This window comes from Elephantulus edwardii, unplaced genomic scaffold, assembly GCF_000299155.1.
Source record: "Elephantulus edwardii isolate Elephantulus edwardi_28Jun2011 unplaced genomic scaffold, EleEdw1.0 scaffold00003, whole genome shotgun sequence".
Taxonomy (NCBI): Eukaryota; Metazoa; Chordata; class Mammalia; order Macroscelidea; family Macroscelididae; genus Elephantulus; species Elephantulus edwardii.
The window spans coordinates 1,124,920-1,143,315 of record NW_006399753.1 but is presented as its reverse complement, the minus strand read 5'-3'; the positions used below and the strand labels follow the sequence as shown (position 1 = coordinate 1,143,315).

Sequence of the window (18,396 nt, the reverse complement as noted above, 5' to 3'; positions counted from 1 at the left end):
CGACGGGGGCTACGGCGACGAGCAGATCTACAACGCCAACGTCACCGGACTCTACTGGAAGCTGCTCCCCCAGCAGGCAGCGCCCCGGGGCGCAGGGGGTCCCGGGGGAGGGAGCTCCGGCCGGCGCTGGCGGGGCGACCGGGTAACGGTGCTGCTGGCCGCCAACCTGACGGGCAGCCACAAGCTGAAGCCGCTGGTCATCGGGCAACTGCCCGACCCGCCCAGCCTGCGCCACCACAACCAGGACAAGTTCCCTGCATCTTACCGCTACAGCCCGGACGCCTGGCTCAGCCGCCCGCTCTTGCGGGGCTGGTTCTTCGAGGAGTTCGTCCCTGGCGTCAAGCGCTACCTGCGTCGCTGCTGCCTGCAGCAGAAGGCTGTGTTGCTGGTGGCCCACCCTCCCGGGCCGAGCCCGGCCCCTAGGACGCCGGCCCGGAGCGAGAGCGAGGAGGGCCCCCGGCGGGCCCGCCCCGAGCCCCCAGGGCCCCCGGAAGAGCTGCAGACGCCCGATGGCGCTGTGCGCGTGCTCTTCCTGACCCGGGGCGGCGGCGCGCAGATCCCCGCTCCTCTGGAGCAGGGCGTGGTGGTCGCGTTCAAGCAGCGGTACAAGCGGGAGCTGCTGCGCCTGGCCGTGTCGTGCGCGGGCGGCTCCCCGCTGGACTTCATGCGCAGCTTCATGCTCAAGGACATGCTGTATCTGGCCGGCCTCTCCTGGGACCTGGTGCAGGCGGGCAGCATCGAGCGCTGCTGGCTGCTCGGCCTGCGCGCTGCTTTCGAGTCCCAGTCCCAGGAGACGCGGGTGGGCCCTCCAGACGGCCAGGAGGAGGCGAAAGAGCACAGCAGGGTGCTCGGCGACCTCACCCACCGGGCCGCCCTGGCTTACAAACGCCTGGCGCCCGAGGACGTGGCCCAGTGGCTGCACCTGGATGATGACGGTGGGTTATGTGAGGGCAGCCGGGAGGAGGCAGACATGCGCCCGCCGCCCTGGAGTGCCCCTGCCACCTCTGCACCCCTGGACTATCAGTCCCCGGACTTGGGAAGTGGAGAGGAGGCGGGGGAGGGGCCTGCAGCTGCCGAGAGGGCTGGGATCCCTGTGCCTACTGCCGGCCAGGCTGTTAGGGGTCTGGAGACCGCTCTGCGGTGGCTGGAGAGCCGAGACCCCGGGGAAGTGGGGCCACTGCAGCTGGTGCAGCTGCGCTCGTTCATCACTATGACCCGGCGGCTGGGCGCTGTCGAGGGGGGCGTGCCAGAGGACGGGGTGTGACCGGGAGGGGCATTTTTCTCCGGTGGCGATTAGAGGAGGGGTGCACCGTCTTCCCTAGGGGTGGTCCACCCCAAGGGCACAGGAAAGGCTCCCTGCTGGGTTTGGAGGCCTCCACTTGTGAAGGGTCACCTTATCTCCCACAGTGGAGGTGCTGAAGCCCAGGATCCTCCCCAGGCAAGACCCCTGCTGGGCTGCTTCACGCCCTGCGCAAGCTGCAGCATTTATCAGGAGGGCTTAGCAGTGCTCAGTCGGCCATCTGGGGCCAGCTTCCTCCCTGGGTGTGGAGGAACCTTAGGCTGTCCCTGTCACATGCACTGGAAGTGACCAGAGCCCAGCTGTGTGGTCCCTCGTGGCCACCGTGCTGTAGGTGGCTCCCTTTCCAGTTTCCAGGAAGTCAGAACTCAGCAAGGTGGTGGGCTCCAGGCTGTACCCATGGTGCTGTTGGCACAGGGTGGCTGGAAAGGCCCCTCAGTGACCACAGGGGACTGGTGCTCTACTCACCCTCGTCCTGCCTTCAGTGATAACATGGCTCGCTGAGCACTCGCCTGTTTCTGGGCATTCACCAGCATTAGGCATGGACCCTGGAAACCTAAAGGATTGCAGGACACCCAAGTCCATCTCCTTACCCTCTCACCCCTGCTACTGCCGGCTCTGGCCAGCTGCACAGCCTGGGACCATTTGCAGGGTTACATTCACTGGGTCTTCCCCCAGCCCTGTTCCCTCATCACCCATTGCCAGGGATTGGGGGAGGGCACTTTGGAAGAGAGAGGAGGGGTCTATGGTCCCTGCCCAGCTTGCTCCAGGAAGCACTAGCCAGGCCAGGCTTTGCTCAGCTGAGAGCAGGGGGATGGGGCTTGTTAAGGGTGATAGGACCATGGGCTCTGTGATGTGAGTCCTGGATCAAGGGCACTGGGTGTTTCCAAGGACAGACCCCAGGAGCACACAGCCCCCTGGCCCCATCCCCCACACGCGGTGCTCCAGGGTAGTCTTCACAGGAGTCCAGTGGTCCTTGGAACCACTGCCCTCCAGAAACCCATGATATGTCTAATCTGATTGCGGGAGAAGCGTGGGGGTTGGGGAGTCCTGTAACCCAAGCTCTGGGCATCTGACCTGCCTAGGCCTCCACACAAGCTGGGCTTGGGCTGCTCAGGGCTCTCCCGCCAGGCAGCAGGTCGGCTTCCCTGGGGTTGGAGACTTGGAGGTGCATGGCTGGGCCTCTGTTCACTGGCCACGAAGAGGGGACAAACTGAAGGCAGAAGGTGGTGCCAGATGAGAGTCCCCGACCTGAGGCTGAGAGCCCCCTGCGGGATTTCCAGCTTGTCTCTTCCTGTTGGCCTGGACAGGTGACTTGAAGGTACTGGGGCCCCCCTCCCCTGAGCTCCACACCACACTGTCCCAGGGACCAGGAAAGTGCAGATGACTGGATAATGGTCTGCCAGGTTCAAGGGGGTGCCACTTAGAGCCTGTTTCTTCTAGAATTCTTAGACAGCTAGCAGAGATCTGCAGTCAAAGCCCACCAGCCTCACCTGGGAAGGGAGAGGAGGCAATCTCACAAAGATTGATAACCTCAGAAGCCCAGGGGAGGGGCAGTGAGTGGAACAGATGGGGGGCAGCTGCAGGCCCAGTGCTCACCTGAGCCCCATCCCCCCAACACCTGAGGCCACTTCTCACCCTCCACCTCCCTGGCTCTGGTTCCCAGTCTGGAAGTCCTGCTCTGGGTGGGGACGTAGCTCTCTGGAGGCAAGTGCAGTGGTGCCTTGGGTGGACAGCTCAGCTTCCTGAAGCCCTACCATTGGCCAAGAGAAAACCAAGACAGGAAAGGGGCTGTGGGCTGTGTGGCAGCAGTGATAGGCGCCCATCTGTGGTATTGCTGCCTGGCCTGCCATCAGGCATGAGTTTACTGCCTGGATCTGGAGTAGTAAAGGGGAGGGTTGATCCCTTGGGGTGGAAGATGCTAGAATGTCCCTGGGTAGCCACAGGCTGTCTTGGAGTCAGGCCCCTTTGGGAACTGGGCCTTGCCCCATGTTCCTGCAATGGGGTCCAGGTGCCCCTTCCATTGCTTTCAGACTCAGGCTGACAGCAATCCAAGGGTCAAGGCTTGAAAGCTTATGGTGTGACTCCAAACAGAGAGGGCTGGCATGCAGGTAGGGTGCTTTCCGAACTCCCAGAAAGCAAGTCCACCTGTCCAGCACTCCAGCAGTGCTGTACAATAAAAGGTGGATGTGTCCACTCAACAGGGTCAGACTTTTGATTACATCTTTCCATTCTTAACACTGGACCAATAGGCAGCGTCATGATGGAGGAAGAGAAGATTGAAACTGTCAACAACTTCAAACTGCTTGGACCCACAATTGACACCCTTGGTATCAGCAGTCAGGAGATAAGGAGACACATTGCACAGGGAAATTCTGCAGTTAGGGACCTCTCCAAATTATTGAGAAGTAATGATGTCAATTTGAGGACTAAGGTGTGTCTGAATTAGGCTGTGGATTTTCCAGTCACTTGCTATACATCTGAGAGCTCAGCCATGAACAAGGATGACAGAAAAAGAATTGACACCTTTGAGCTGTGGAGATGAGCACTGAACATCCCATGAACGGCCAAAAGAACAAACATATGTCTTGGAGAGGGTGCAGTCAGAGGTACCTTTGCAGACAAGAATGAGGCTTTGCCTCACATACGTTGGGCATATTGCTAGGAGGGGCTATTGCTTGGAGAGGGACGTTATACTGAGAAGGGTGAATGGAAATTAAGTTTTGGAAAAACATGTATTAATCCAGTGTTTGGATATGCAACAACACCCAATAGCTTTAAAGGGAGAGCAGCATAAAATGCAACATCATTTTTCTTAAAAAACTGTTAATTTTAATGAACATTTACAGAGATTTTGGATTTCCGTTCATTCATTGTTGCACTTTTTTCTCTGTGCCCCTCCAGTTTGCTCCTCTCTTAGCAAAGCAAAAGATAAGCTTCCTCATTGTTATACAATCCACCCACCCCTGCCCTGAATGCACTCCACTATGCAACCTTAATCCTGGATTCCTGTGATAACCATAATACCTTATCATGTATTGCCTTTAAAAAATGCAACATCATTGATTAAAGAAAAAATCTGATCACTCCTCAAATTCCACCCTGAAATCCCATGTCACTTGAAGGTCAAGTCTGCAGACAGCTGTGGATCTTGCCTTTCTCCCAGGCTGCCCCCCAGATGGAAGTCTTCACTGGAGCCCCCTACTCAGGAGTGGCTTTTAGGCAGGTGTTGAAAGACCCTCGTCAAGAGTCACGGGGGAGGTGAGATGGGCCCTGAGTAGTCAAGGGTGAGAAGCTGTGACTGCTGAGTTGAGCTCAGGTGACAGGTGGGAAACTGTCCTCTTAGTCCCTCATACCTCGGTGTCAGCAAAGAGCCAGAACCCCAAGCCCCTATTGAGACATACTTCCGAATGGAAAACAAATGGAATTGGGCTTTATTGATTGCTATCAATGGGCATCTCGGTCCCCTGAAATGGATGCATGTCTTTACACCCATTTAACACAAAAAAAACCTGGGTGTGGAAGCCAACAGCTTACCCCTCTGACACAGGGCAGACACCCCCCACCCAGGACCAGGGTCAATGGGCTGGGTTGGGGCTGGGAGGACACCGCTGCCCTGGAGAAGTTGGGGATGTCAGCAGGCTCTGCAGGTGGACCAACACCTTCCTGAGTGCCCTCACTTGCAGAAGGAAGTCCATCTCCACAGAACCACACAGGTTGGGGGGAGAGGGACAGATACTGAATAAATGCCTTGCTGCTCCACCCAGAGCCACTGAGGGGGGCGGGGGGAGGAGTGCAGGATGAAAGTGGGTATGCCCCAAGTGAGTCCTGGGAGGGTAGAAGACCACCCTGTCCTGCCCAGCTCCTAGTGCCTCACTCTCCCTGAGAAGGCCTGGGGACATGCCTAAGAGGTAGGAAGATGGAGCCAGGGCTAGGAGACCTCTTGGGTTCCAGACCTGGGAGGATCCCTGAGACCCAGGGAGCCCCTCCCTCCAGACTTCAGTCGGGGGTGACAGCTCTCTTCTGTATGCACTCTGTTCTTCAGGGATTCCCATGCCACTCAGACCACCCCAGGTGCAGGACAGATGCCAGTCACCAACCCTTGGCCTCACCTCGTGGCTGGTCTACCCTTGGGACAGGGTCCTAGCCTCAGAGGTGCCCCAGAGAGGAGGATGGGGCCAGGCACCAGTGCGCACCAATGCCTGAGCTGTGTGAGACAGAGTGGGAAGCTGGGCTTGGAAAATGGGTGTCCTGGCAGCTGGCGGGCACTGCTGTGCATGACCTTGGGCCCCTCTCAACCCTGCAGGGCTCACTACACAGGGCCTGCCACCTCCTTTTGAAAGGTGTCTGCTTCTCTGGCCAGACAGTTGGCTTGCTAAGTCAGAGTAGTGATCAGGGGGACCTGCAGGTCTTGTGTCTTGTCCCCTCACACTCTGAGATGCTTGGAGGTGTGAGTAGAAAGGGCAGAGGTTGCCTGAACCGGTGTGCCCTCAGATGCCCTGGCCAGGCAGAGTCCAGCAGTAGGACTTGGTGGGGCTTGGGTCTACTTCCTGCACAGCTCTTTGGCCCGGATGGTGGCGGCCTCCACAGCACTCATGGTTGCTGCCCGCAGCCCACCCCGCTCCAGGGCATGCAGCCCGTGGATAGTGGTGCCACCTGGCGTGCACACATCGGTCCGCAGCTGTGCGGGGTGCCGGCCTTCCTGCAGCAGCAGCTTGGCTGTGCCCTAGGGAGAAGGGAACAGGGTGGTGAGGGACACAAGACTGTCTTCCTCCTATCTACCATCCCCCTGTCCACCCCCAGATCTGCATCCACGGCTCACCAGCAGGGTCTGGGCGGCGATCTGATGGGCCAGGTGACTGGGCATGCCCATTTTGACAGCGCCTTCAGCCAGGGCCTCAGAGAAGGCGCACACCTATAAGCAGATATGGGGCACTCAGATCTCACTTCCCCTGGACAGTGGAGCTCAGAATCCTGGAAGCCTGAGGACCAGGTGCAGGGCTGACCCCAGGGGCTGTAAAGGGATTCCTAGAGGCCGAGTTTTACAGAGCTGGGATATACGGGGGCCTTGATATAAGGATTAGAGCCCCTACCATCCAGGGACAGAGACCAAATGCCAGCTTGGTGTGCAGGAGCAGGGCACTCACAAAGGCCACGCCGCTGCCGCTCAGCCCAGTGTGGACGTCCATGTAGGCCTCGGGCACCTCATCACATCGACCGCAGGCTGTCAGCAGAGACTGCAAGAGCTCGGCCTCTTTGCTCCCAGCCCGGCAGCCACGGGCCAGCACCATGGCCCCCTCCTGGACCACGCAGGGCAGATTGGGTGAGAGTCGCAGGACCCTGGCAGAAGGGGGCAGAAGCTGCCGAAGACGGGGGAGTCAGTGGCCCCATCCCTGTGCAGGTCAGAGGCGGGCAGACAGGCTCTGAGCACCCACTCGATCATCCAGGGTCCCTGAAGGGCCGAGTGTAGGCAAGAACCAGCCTGGGGCAGCAAGAGAGGGAGAGGCCCATCAGGACAGAGGCTGTTCCCCTACCGTGGAGCAGCCACTCACCTCCTCCAGGGTACTCAGAGGGACTCCTGCAGCCACAGACACCAAGATATGCTCGGCAGTGACCACGGGGGCCACCTCCACCAGGACAGCTGGCAGGATGTGGGGCTTGGTGGCCAAGAAGACGAGAGAACAGCTCCGCAGCACGTCCTGGTTGGCGTGCGTGGTCCGGCAGCCCAGAGCCTGCAACAGCATGGCAGGCAGCCATGAGCTGGGTCCTCTCAACCATCACCCAACTGCTGGGGGCCGCCTGCACGCCCACGGAGACCTCCAGAGTGCTGTGCGGCCCCACTCCCAATACCTAAGGTCCACCCAGCAGCTGCCCTTGTCCAGTCTCTCACTGCTCTTCCCCAGACTCCTTACCTGAGGCCCTCTCCCAGCGACCCTCTCCCAGCCTCTCAGCTCACCTGGAAATGGCAGAGGTTTCTGTCGGTCGGGGCGCTGGCCAGCACGTTCTGGGCTTCCACCTTCCCTAGAGGCCAGAGCAGAGGAGCAGAGTGGTCAGGAGGGCACGGTGGAGGCATGAGAGGAGGGGCCCACCCCTTAGCGGAGTCTCCGCATCTTCCCCCCGCCCCGCTGAGAGGTGGGCAGTCAGACCGGCGCCTCCACTAGGCCGACACCGCCACCTGCCTGCTGCTGTGTGTGTAAGGATGAACCAGCCGGGGCTGGCTAGGCGTCCGGAGAGGACTCTGGCTCTGACCTTCGGAGGTCAGGTTTGCCCTAAGGGTAGCTTAGGCTTGACGATGCCGCAAAAGGCCCCCTGGGCCACGCCTCCTCTGGACAGGGCCAGTGTGTGCTCTGGCGACACCGGTTGGAAGACTGGGTGAGACTGTGTCCGGACCAGCAAGAGGGCGGAGGGACGGACAGGCACCATCAGCGCACAGAACACGTCGATCGTGCGTCTGAGTGCTGCGTGTGCAGCCTGCTCGCTCGCACACGCCCCTCATGCGCTCAGTCCTCTAAAAGCCCCAGTCTCCCTGGATCTGTGCAAGCATGGGAGGCGGGTGACAATGCCGACTAAAGCATCCGGGACTTCCAAGTCTTCCAACGCCGGCGTGCATTTTGCACACAGCGTACGCCTCAAACCACGGCGACTTCTACCCTGCACGCGCCCTGTCCTCTGGAGCTCATCTCCTAGCCCGTCCTGGTGAAGGATCGTCCTGCCGCCTGAAGACCCTCGCGAAACGGCCGACGCCCACCTGCCCGGATGAGACCCCGCGCGATAGCCTCTGCCATGCGGCCTGCGCCCACGAAGCCCACGCGCAGCGGAGCTTGTCCCTCCACCGCCGCCATCGCGCTGTCCAGGTCAAGCCCGCCCCCTCAAACCTCACTCCCGCCAATGGACCTCCCTTCCTCGCCCCTGTCCTTGTCGATTGGATGCTGGGATCTCACCGCCTCTTCCGACTCTCTGCCTGCCGGCTACTGGCGCCGCGGACGGCAAGCGCCCTAGTTCCGCCCCTTGGCGGAAAGCAAACGGCCGTTGTCTAGGGTGACGGACGGGACGTGGCGATGTTGGGTAGGGGCGGGGTGATGTTGGATGGGGCGGGGAGATGTTGGGTAGGGGCGGAGCAGTGGTGGGTAGGAGCAGGGCGATGGCCGGCACAGGCGAGGTGATCGTGGGCACGGGGCGGGGTATTGGTGGGTAGGAGGTGGGCGAGGGGCGCGGTGATGGAGGGTCCGGGAGGGTAGGAGCTGGGAAATGACAGGCACGGGGCGGGGCGATGGCGGGCGTGGGGCGGAGCAATGATGGGTAGGGGCGGGGCGATAGGTAACAGCGGGCACAAAAAAAGGTTAAAACCCATTTATAACTAGGGTCCTCTTTCATAATCCAGCCCTTTTTTGGTAAGAAGGTCCTTGCCCAGCCTCTACCTGGTATAGCGGTTGCAGAAAGGACTCCATAGGGGAGGTCACAGTGAGACTTCGTGCGACCTAGTGTGAGGGAACCCCGTGAACAGGGAGGCAGGGTGAAGGGCTGGGTCCCCAGCATCCACATCCCACAAGCCTGCACTTCCAGATGACCTGTCTCAAATCAGGCTGGCTCACTCTTGTAAGGACCCTACAGCTGAAGTCTAAGGGAACCTCCCTGGGCTCACGTAAGCCAGGCCTGCATATACATGGGGACTGCAGCAAAGCGCCCTCCCTCCCAGTCCAGCCCACACATGCCCACTACCCAGACTACAGGGTGCCAGCTCTGGACAACTTCTTCCACCCCAGGCCCACACCTTCCGCATTCTCCATCAGGCCCAGGGCAGACCCTCAGCAGCTCTCAGGCCAACAGGCCCTGCGGGCTGCACACCGCTGACACAGCTGTGAAAATGAACTTTATTGCTCTCAGACAACGGGGGTTCGGAGTCAGAAGTGGACAGACCCAGACGCTGGGACCAGCGAGGAGCAAGGTGCTTGGCTCTGTCCTGGTTTCCCTGAGGATCAACATGACAGGTGGTCCCGAGAGACCGCTGAGGTGGAATGTGGGCTCCAGGTGCTGGGCAGTGCTGTGGAACCTGGCACTGGGTCTGGGAGGACCGAGTGCTGCCCCGTCCACCGTGTCACTTCCGGGCCTGCTCGTAGTTGTTGGTGAACCATCTGCAGGTCTCCTGCACAGCTGTAGGGTGGGAGGTGAGGCAGGTGAGGCCCAGGACCATCAGCTGTCATCCCCTCCAGCTTCAGTGTCTCTACCTCCTAGCCACTGACCAGATGCCGCCTAAGACCTAGGTCTGTGGTTGTCCCGTCTTTGCCCAGCTGACAACATAAAGACCTAGAGGGGGCAGTGCAGAGGCAGATGGGGAGGGGAGGAGGTCAGGACAAGGCTGGACAGGACTCACCCTGCTTGAAGGGCGTGAACTGGAAGTGCGGTAGGTAGGTCCGCAGCTTGCTGTTACTGGCCGTCTTCTTAAACTGCCCATCCGACTTGGTGGTGTCAAACTGGACTTGAGGTCAAGGCCACAGCAGAAAGAGACATCTCCCTTCCACCTGATCAATGTCTCCAAAATACCCCACACCTCCCCTCCAGTCTGCACAGGGGAGCTGCCAGGCCCCACCCCCGGCCCCACCCCTCACCCCACAGGAGCCAAAGGATTCTACAACTTCCCCATGGAAGTCCATGGCTTCTGCCACGGCCTCTGCTGCCTCCTTGATGGAGACCTCGTCCTCCTCACCCACTGCCAAAGGAGGTGCCCACAGCCAGCTCAGCCAGCCACGTGCACAGGCTGCTCTGCTCCTTCCCTCAGTGGGTACCCAAGGGCCAGGCACCCTGGGTCAGCTCAGTCCCTCTGCATGGACAAGGTTTCCGATCCCTTCCTCCCCCTGCCCTCACCAGGTATGAGGGGGGAGTGGGGACAGGCACCCTCGGTCAGCTTAGCCCCTCTGCATGGACATGGCTACCCATCCTCCCCCTTCCAAACAGCCTCCATATGCCCACCCCTCAGCAAGCTCTCCAGGGCAGGTGAGGCACCTGAGAGGATGATGGGTTCCACCTCACTGTACTCGCGCAGGACCCAGAGGAAGAGCCGAGCCAGGTCCTGGGGGCCAGGCAGGCAGGATCAGAGGCCGGCGCCCACTCATTGCCCAGTTTGCTGCCCTCACTGCCCCCAGCTCCCATGGTGACATTCAGTGGCCCAGCCTTCGCTCCACTGGTCTCTGTTACATCCACAGCCTGCAAGAAGCTGGGGTAACCCTGCCACTGCTACCTCCCTCATCTACCCAGGTGTCCACCTCACGCCCCCCACATGGGCACGGAAGGCATGCTTAGGGCTGCAGGTCAGTGGTCTGACCGAGGGCAGAGGCCCAGGACTTGGCGATGGGGTACGAACCAGAGAGTAGATGAACTGCCTTCGTGGTTTCCCAGTTCCCCACACGGTCAGCGCTGAGCTGCAGCCTGCAGACGTGGAGAACGCAGTCAGCCCGCCCCGGGACCCGCCGTGGCCGCCCTGCCCGCCCTGGGACCCGCCGTGGCCGCCCTGCCCGCCCTGGGACCTGCTGTGGCCGCCCTGGGCACTGGTGGCCAGCACTCACTCTTGGCCAGGTGCACCTTGTGGATGAGGCCTGGCAGCACATGGCCGTCTTCGATGTTGAAGTTGTCGTGAGGACCAAAGACGTTGGTGGGGATGACTGCGGTGAAGGTCCGGCCATGCTGCTGGAAATAGGCCCTATGTGGTGACAAAGTGGTGCCTCCCTCATCGTGAGCCCCTGGACAGGTGCAACCAGGGAGGACGGCATGCCCAAGCCCACTGCCAGCCTCCCCCACCTCCCGACACTGGCCTCCTCCTCCCCCTCCCCACGCTGGCCTCCCCCTCTCCATGCTGGCCTCCTCACACCCTCCCCACGCTGGCCTCCCACACACACTCCAGCATCCCCCTCCCCCAGTCTCCTTCCCACCCCGCCTCCTCACACCCTCCCCATGCTGGCCTCCCCCTCCCCACGCTGGCCTCCCCCGAGGTGACCAAACGACCTGTTCTGTATGTCGATCATCCTCTTGGCATATGAGTAGCCAAAATTGCTGCTGTGGGGGGGGCCATTGTGGATCTAGGGGAGCATGATGCCACAGGGGCCACTGGTCAGGCCCCACCCTTCCTGTGCAGACCCATCCCTGGCCCACCCACAGACGAGGCTGCACACGCCCCCAAGTCACACACACACCCCACACATCATACATATGCAAAGCTAAAGCTACTGGCAGGTGAGTGCCTGCCTCCTCACCATGGTCTCATCTATGGGGTAGGTGGTCTTGTCTGGGAAGATGCAGGTGGACAGACAGGAGACCACCTTGAGGACGCCAACCTCAAAGGCTGCATGCAGGACATTGTCGTTGATGTGAATGTTTTTCCTCTATGGGGAGGGGGAGGGGCTCAGTGTCTCTAGGCAGCAGCACAGCTCTGCCAGCAACCCCAGAGGCAGAGGTGGGCTACAGCCTGGCCACTGACATGGCCAGGATGGGTGTCTAACCTTCGCCCAGCGAGAGGAAGCCTGGCTGGCCAAGACACCTCCTCTCCAGGAAGCTCCCCCTCAGAGTCCCTGTCCCACCACCAGGCAGGGCCACTCTAGGAGGACACACCTTTCCCAGCCTCCCTGCAGGTGTGCCACTAACAGGTGCAACACAGAGAGCAGGATGTGGAGGGGGAGGAGCATAAGGGCTTCGGTGGGAGTAGGAACACCCATTTCAAGTGGAAGGGCCCTAGTGGGCAGTAAGAGTGGGTGCAGCCTGGGCCACCTGGAGCCCCAAGTGTCTGCAGGTGGAAAAGAAGAGCTGGGGCACTCCTCCTCTCCAAGACAAGCCCAGCTGCACCCCTCAGCCCTCAGCCCCTCAGGAATGGCCAGCACACGGTGCCCTTGGGAAGCCAGCCATAGAATTCCCAGCAGCCGGGGCTCCTGGCTCCCAGAGTCTGCTGGGTGCCTCCTCACTCACCCAGAAGTCCAGATTGTACTTGATGTTCCGGAACAGGCCCCCCACCATTGCAGCTAGGTGGATGACATGTGTGGGCCGGACCTTCTCAAACAGTGCCCGAGTCTGTGCCGCGTCCCTGGGAGGGCCAGGCAGTCAGGAGCTGCAGGGAGGCTCATGGGAACTCGTGGTCGGGCAGGGAAGCTGGGCTGAGCCAGGCCCAAGGGAGGTGAACTACCAACAGCGAAGGTAGTAGAGGCCAGAACCAACTGGTGTGAGAAGGTGGGCCTATTAGGCAGGGGACGTGGTCTGGGGATGACTTGAGTTGGGGGTAGGGCTGAGGGAGGGGACCACTCACGTGAGGTCAGCATCCTTGGAGGAGACAAACACCCAGTCCTCTCCAGGCAGACCAGCCCCATCTGCCACCACTTTCTGGATGGCTCTGCCCACCAGCCCAGAACCACCGGTCACCAGGATCCGCATGGATCTTCCAGGCTCCCCCATATCTGCTGCACCTGTAGGACAGTGTGGAGGCCGGCATGCTCCCCTCAACCCAAGTTCCCGTCCCAGAAGTGCCCCAGCCTGGGGTCCCCCTCCATAATGCTGGATTCCTGGGCCCCATTGAACCATCCCATCTGATCCCTGAAAGCGCTCTGCAGAAAGTGTGCCGTCCATGCGGCTACTAAGACCCCTTTGATTGAGAACTGGCCCCGGGTGGCCAGCCCTCACGACCTGGGGATCCCACTGGGCTCCCAGGCCAATACATGCTGCATCCCTCATCTCGGGCAGTGGTCTCCAGGATCAGACAAGCAGGCTGCCCCAGGACAAAACCACAGCGAGAGAGGAGGCAGGGGTGCCTGCACCCCGATGCCCCAGGGCTGGACAACCTGGGAGTGCCCCGCGAACCTCGGTCCTTCGGGGCAGGATATACTCGGCACTGGACACGCTTCGGGAAGTGCCTGCCCTCTAAGACCACCGTCCAGGAGGCAGATATCTGCTGAGACGCTTCCAGAACCCGGCACCGCCGGTCTCCCGGGCCCCCGTGACCCGCCCTGCCCAGGGGGTCCCTGCCCAGGTACCCCGCTGCTCCCGGCAGCCCAGCTGCAGGCCTGGCGGACGCCTCGGAGAGCATGGCCCCTGCCCGGTCCACGAGCTCCGGTCATCCCCGGGTTCCCCGATATGCACGTACGTGCTCAGTTCCCCTGACGGTCCAGGTCCCCACGACGCGCCCAGGGTCCAGTTCCCGCGCTGGCCGGCCACGAGCCCGGGGCTCCCCCAGGCGCCCCGAGACTTCTCACCTACGCCCTGCTGCACCTGCCCCGAGCAAGGACCGCGGGCGTCTCGGGCCACGTCTCCAGCCACGCACCGGCCAGGTAGAAAGGTGGGACCGGAGTCCCGGAAGTGCGGCCACCTGACCCCTCAGCACTCTGGGAAATGTAGTCTCGGCCGCACAGCTGCCTGGGAAATGTAGTTCGCACCGCCCCCTCCGCCAGGGAGTTGTGCTCAGAGTTCGCCACCACCTTGACCTTCTGAGGCTTTCGGTTTGGGCCTGTCTCGGGAGGGCGAGCATGGGCCACTCCACGCACACCTACATCTGTCACCTGCAGGAATAAAGATCACACGTGCACTTCCCCCCTTTCCATCGCTGTTACCCCCTGAGAGACCATCTGTGTGCATCTTTCCATGTTGTTGTTACGTGTCTTTGAGTGTCCCGCAACTCACAGCGACCCGACCCTCCGACCCTCCGTACAACAGCTTTGAAGCCCGCCCTATTCTGAGCCAGTTTTGACTCTGACCCATCAATCCCCGTTTCCGCAGTCACCGTGTCAATCCATATTATCCGGGGTCTTCCTCTCCTGCACTGTTCCTTCACCCTCCCAAGCATGATGTAAATGTAAACATGTTCCCATAAAGTCAGAACATTCTGCCTTACATGTAGGTGTGTGTGTAATATGTTTCAGAGAAAATATTTTCTTGATAACTCAAAATCACTGATATGAATATAATCCTAAAAAAGGGAAAGGTCATTATAACCGATTGTCTTGTGTAAATCTCATTATTCTTCTTAATATTTTCTTTTGCTTATGTATTAGGAAACTTTTCAGTAAAATCTATGAAGATATACAAGTCGAGAGGACACTCCAGTTCCTCTCTCCTTATGCTCTTGACTAACGGTTTCAACAGGTCATTCTGTCACCTGGTTCTTCCCTGCAGGTCAGAGAAGTGCAGCATAGCACAGCTTCTTCCCTGTCAACCCAAAGGCATGTGGTGAGAATCCTCTTGTTGCTTTGCCGGAGAAAGATGGGCAATCAAGTTTTCTATGCCTCTGAAAACCTGCTGGAGGGTCAGTTATGAGTGGATCCCAACTCAATGATGCATATCAACAACAACAGCTAGTGAGAAAGCCTTGGTGGACTAGTGCACAAGGGAAATCAGTGCTAATCCGAAGATCATAGCTGTCTGGGAGTTTAGTCCACCAGCTGCTCCTTAGAAGAAAATGGATAATCGCCTGCTTTGCAATTTATGGCTCAGAAACTCCACAGAAGATTAGCTGTGACTCTGTCCACCTTCTGGCAAGGAGAGAGAAAATAGTGAAAGATCTTGGGGGCTTCGCCACGCCGGCCACCAGAATGTCTCCCTTCATTGGTGAAATATCTATGTCTTCTGCCCATTTTGTAATCGGTTGTCTCTTTTTGTTGAGGTGCTTGAATTTTCTGTAGATTTTTAGAGATGAATCCCTTGTCAGATGTGTCTTTGCCAAACATTTTCCCCAATCTTCACGTTCTCTTTTTACTTTTTTAGAAAAGTCTGTTGATAGGCATAAGAATTTAATTCTGAGGAGGTCCCAACAGTGTAGTTTGTTTTCTGTCTAATATATGTATTTTCAATTATTTTGATAGTCTATTTATACCACTGATTTGGGCTCCTAAGTTTGCCTTGAGTTTTTCTTGATGATCTTTATAGTTTTAGATTTTATGCATAATTCCTTGATTCATCTTGAGTTCGTTTTATTATATGGAGTGAGGTATAGACTTTGTTTCAGTTTTTGTTCAAATAGATATTAGGTTTAGTCAGGATTATCTGTCTTTTCTCTACATATTGGATTTAATCTCTTTACTAAAGTTCTATTACCAATAGGTGGTTTATTTCAGTGTTATTACTGCTATGTCATTAGATCTGCAATCAACAGCCATGCCAGTAGCTGTAAAGAAATTTAAAAACATATTTCACTAGGCACGTCAGCTGTCAAAGACCTCTTTAAGGTGCTATAGAGCAAAGATGTCACTTTAAATGAGATGTTCTTGACCCAAACTGTGATACTTTTTTTTTTTCCTTTTCTTTCTTTCTTTATTTTGTTGTTCTTGTTGGTTGTGGTTGTTGTTTCTGGTTTTGTTTTTCAGTAAATGATGAAAAGGAAAGAATCAAACTGTGATACTTTTAATTGCTTCATATGCATGAGAAAGTTGGACAATAAAAAAGGAAGACTGAAGAAAAACGGGTATCTTTGAGTTGTGGTGTTGGAGAAAGAATGCTGAACATCCCGTGGACTGCCAAGCAAGCACAGCATCTCAGAGGCTGTGTCCACCGCCAGGATGCTCCTGACTGGTGTGAATGGTGAGCTTCATTTCACATACTCTGAGCACGGTTGTCAGGAATGGTCAGTTCCTGGGGAAAACATGATGAGTACACAGAGTCACTGTACCAGAAGGAATCGGCCGACACAGAGGAATTTCATGAATGACGTATGAGCAAGAGCCTGTGGTGATGAAGGAGGAAGTTCAAGTTGTTCTGAAAGAATTGGCAAAAGACAAGGCTCCAGGAGTTGACGGCATATCAATTGACATAATTCAACAAACAGACACTGTCCTGGATGTGCCCACTAATTGTGCCAAGAAATCTGGAGGACAGCCAGGTGGCCAACTGACTGGAAGAGATCGAGATTTTTTTTCCCATTCCAAGGAAAGGTGACCTGACAAGAGTGCGGAAATTATTGAACAATATCATTAATACCACATGCAAGCAAGATTCTGCTGAAAATTACCCCAAAATGACAAGCAACACATCAACAGAGAACTGCCAGATGTGCAGACTTGGTGTAGAAGAGGTCGTGGTACTAGGGAAATTATAGCTAATGTTAGATAGATCTTGGCAAAAAGCAGAGAATACCAGAGGAATGTCTATCTGTGCTTCATTGACTATGCAAAGGCTTTTGACTATGTGGGTCACAACAAGCTGTGGCTGACTCTGAGAAGAATGGGAGTCCCAGAACATTTGATTGTGCTAATGCGAAACCTGTACTTGGACCAAGAGGCAGTTATCAGAACAGAGCAAGGAAGGATGGCTGCCAGGGATGTATTCCATCTTCATACTTTTTCAATCTTTATGCAGAACAGATCATACAGGATGATGGGCTGTATGAGGAGGAGTGTGGCATCAGGATTGGTGGAAGATCTATCAACAACCTGTGTTATGCAGATGACACAACCCTGCTTGCTGAAACTGAGGGGGACCTGAAGTGCTTGCTACAGAAGGTGAAGGACTGAAGCCTTCAATACGGATTGAAGCTCAATATCAAGGAAACAAAGGTTCTCACCTCTGGGCCAACTGGCAACATCAGTGTGGATGGTGAAGAAACTGAGATACTTAATAGTTTTAGTTTACTTGGCTCCACAGTCAACACTCTTGGTACCAGCAGCCAGGAAATCAAGAGATGAATTGCATTGGGAAAGTCAGCTGTCAGGGACCTCTCAAGAGTACTGAGGAGCAACGACATCATGCTGGCGACTAAGGTGCACCTGATCCAGGCCATAGTCTTCACATATGTGTGCTATGCATAAGAGAGCTGGACAGTTACTAGGGATGATAGAGAATTGATGCCTTTGAGCTGTGGTGCTGCAGAAGAGTGTTGAATATACCATGGACTGCTGAGAGAACAAACAGGTTTGTCCTGGAAAGGGTGAAGCTGGCCTGCTCCTTGGAGGCAAGGATTCTGAAGCTTTGTCTGACATACTTTGGACATGTTGCAAGGAGACAATGAGGTTGGCACAGGATAGAGCAGGGTTTAGGGTTCTTGTACACAGCGTTGCTATGAGTTGCAAGTGACTCAACTGGCACATAACAACAGTAAAGGAACCCTATGAACTTGGACAGTTTCTGTTAACCAGCTTTCCATATCAACCAGTTCCACCCAAGCCCCTTTAATATAAGACCCTCCCATGACTTTGCTGTCCTGGCAGTCCATGGTATATCCAATACCAGCCACTACAGCTCAAAAGCATCAGGAGGGAGAAGGGGAGGCGGGGGAGGGGAGACTGGCGGTGGGCTCAGGCCTGGTTTTAATTGGTTTTGGTCAAACATTCTTCTAAGTGGTATAGCACTGGTCTGTGCATTTGCTGTACAGAGGTAACTTGTGGTTGCTGTGATGCTGAACACTGTGACACTGATGTGTCAAATGCAATAATGGCTATCCATGGTGGACAGTGTTTGGTGGAGCTCCCCAATTAAAACAAGCTTGGAAGCAGAAGTGGCATCCACTTCCCAATTAGCTTGCCTCCAGAAACCCTATGAACTTTGAGAAAGTTATACAAGTGTTCAGGTCTTTCATTCATAGGGTCGCTATGAGTTGTCTATGACTAGATGACACTTAATAACAAAAACAACAGTAAAGGTCAGGGATTGACACAGAGACTACAGCACAGACAGTCAGGATGGCACAGGAGACAACAAGGTTCCAGTCTCTTGGTTACAGAGTCTCCATGAGTCATCAAGGCTCTCTGCTAATCGCCTGCTGGGAAATGCAGAGTGGGGCAAGGTAGACGGAGGGGCCAGGCTAGCCCTGCAGAGGTGCTATGGGAGGACAGGGTGGACAGCAGGCCAGCCCCCACTGCCCACCCACCCATTCTCCTCCCACCGACTGCCACCACCTTCATCCTGAGCATCGAGCTGGAGGAGAGGATTGCCATCAGCCTCCAGACAGATTTCCTCCCACTAAAGGTGCTGATGGTATACACTCGGATGAAGCAGTCGGCTTCTCTCTGAGAGCCTCACCTGTGTCACCTGCTCCTCATCCACCTGGAATAACCCTCTGAGACAGGGCAACATGCATGTGAACATGACTTCAGGAGTGAGGGGCTAGGCCCACAGGGACGGCCTGCAGAAGCCTGGTGGTGGCA

At 56.9% G+C, this 18,396-nt stretch overlaps 3 protein-coding genes across 3 annotated transcripts in view; 1 reads left to right on the top strand and 2 right to left on the bottom strand.

Moving 5' to 3' along the window:
• Positions 1–1,264, top strand: part of TIGD5 (tigger transposable element derived 5) — a 2,255-nt gene extending 991 nt beyond the window's left edge. Inside the window, exon 3 of the mRNA XM_006879430.1 lies at positions 2–1,264. Coding sequence (XP_006879492.1) covers positions 2–1,264 — 1,263 coding nt within the window. The remainder of the gene's footprint in view (position 1) is intronic.
• Positions 1,265–5,840: 4,576 nt separating this feature from the next.
• On the bottom strand, positions 5,841–8,139 carry PYCRL (pyrroline-5-carboxylate reductase-like). The gene is made up of 6 exons (XM_006879248.1): positions 8,046–8,139; positions 7,254–7,318; positions 6,850–7,029; positions 6,445–6,657; positions 6,120–6,212; positions 5,841–6,023 (listed from the first exon to the last, which is right to left on the bottom strand). The coding sequence occupies exons 1-6, from the start codon at positions 8,137–8,139 to the stop codon at positions 5,841–5,843; spliced, it is 828 nt and encodes a 275-aa protein (XP_006879310.1).
• Positions 8,140–9,392: 1,253 nt separating this feature from the next.
• Positions 9,393–12,727, bottom strand: TSTA3 (tissue specific transplantation antigen P35B). The gene is made up of 10 exons (XM_006879247.1): positions 12,582–12,727; positions 12,248–12,362; positions 11,542–11,670; positions 11,294–11,367; positions 10,858–10,991; positions 10,656–10,720; positions 10,298–10,364; positions 9,928–10,004; positions 9,669–9,768; positions 9,393–9,448 (listed from the first exon to the last, which is right to left on the bottom strand). The coding sequence occupies exons 1-10, from the start codon at positions 12,725–12,727 to the stop codon at positions 9,393–9,395; spliced, it is 963 nt and encodes a 320-aa protein (XP_006879309.1).
• Positions 12,728–18,396: the final 5,669 nt, after the last annotated feature.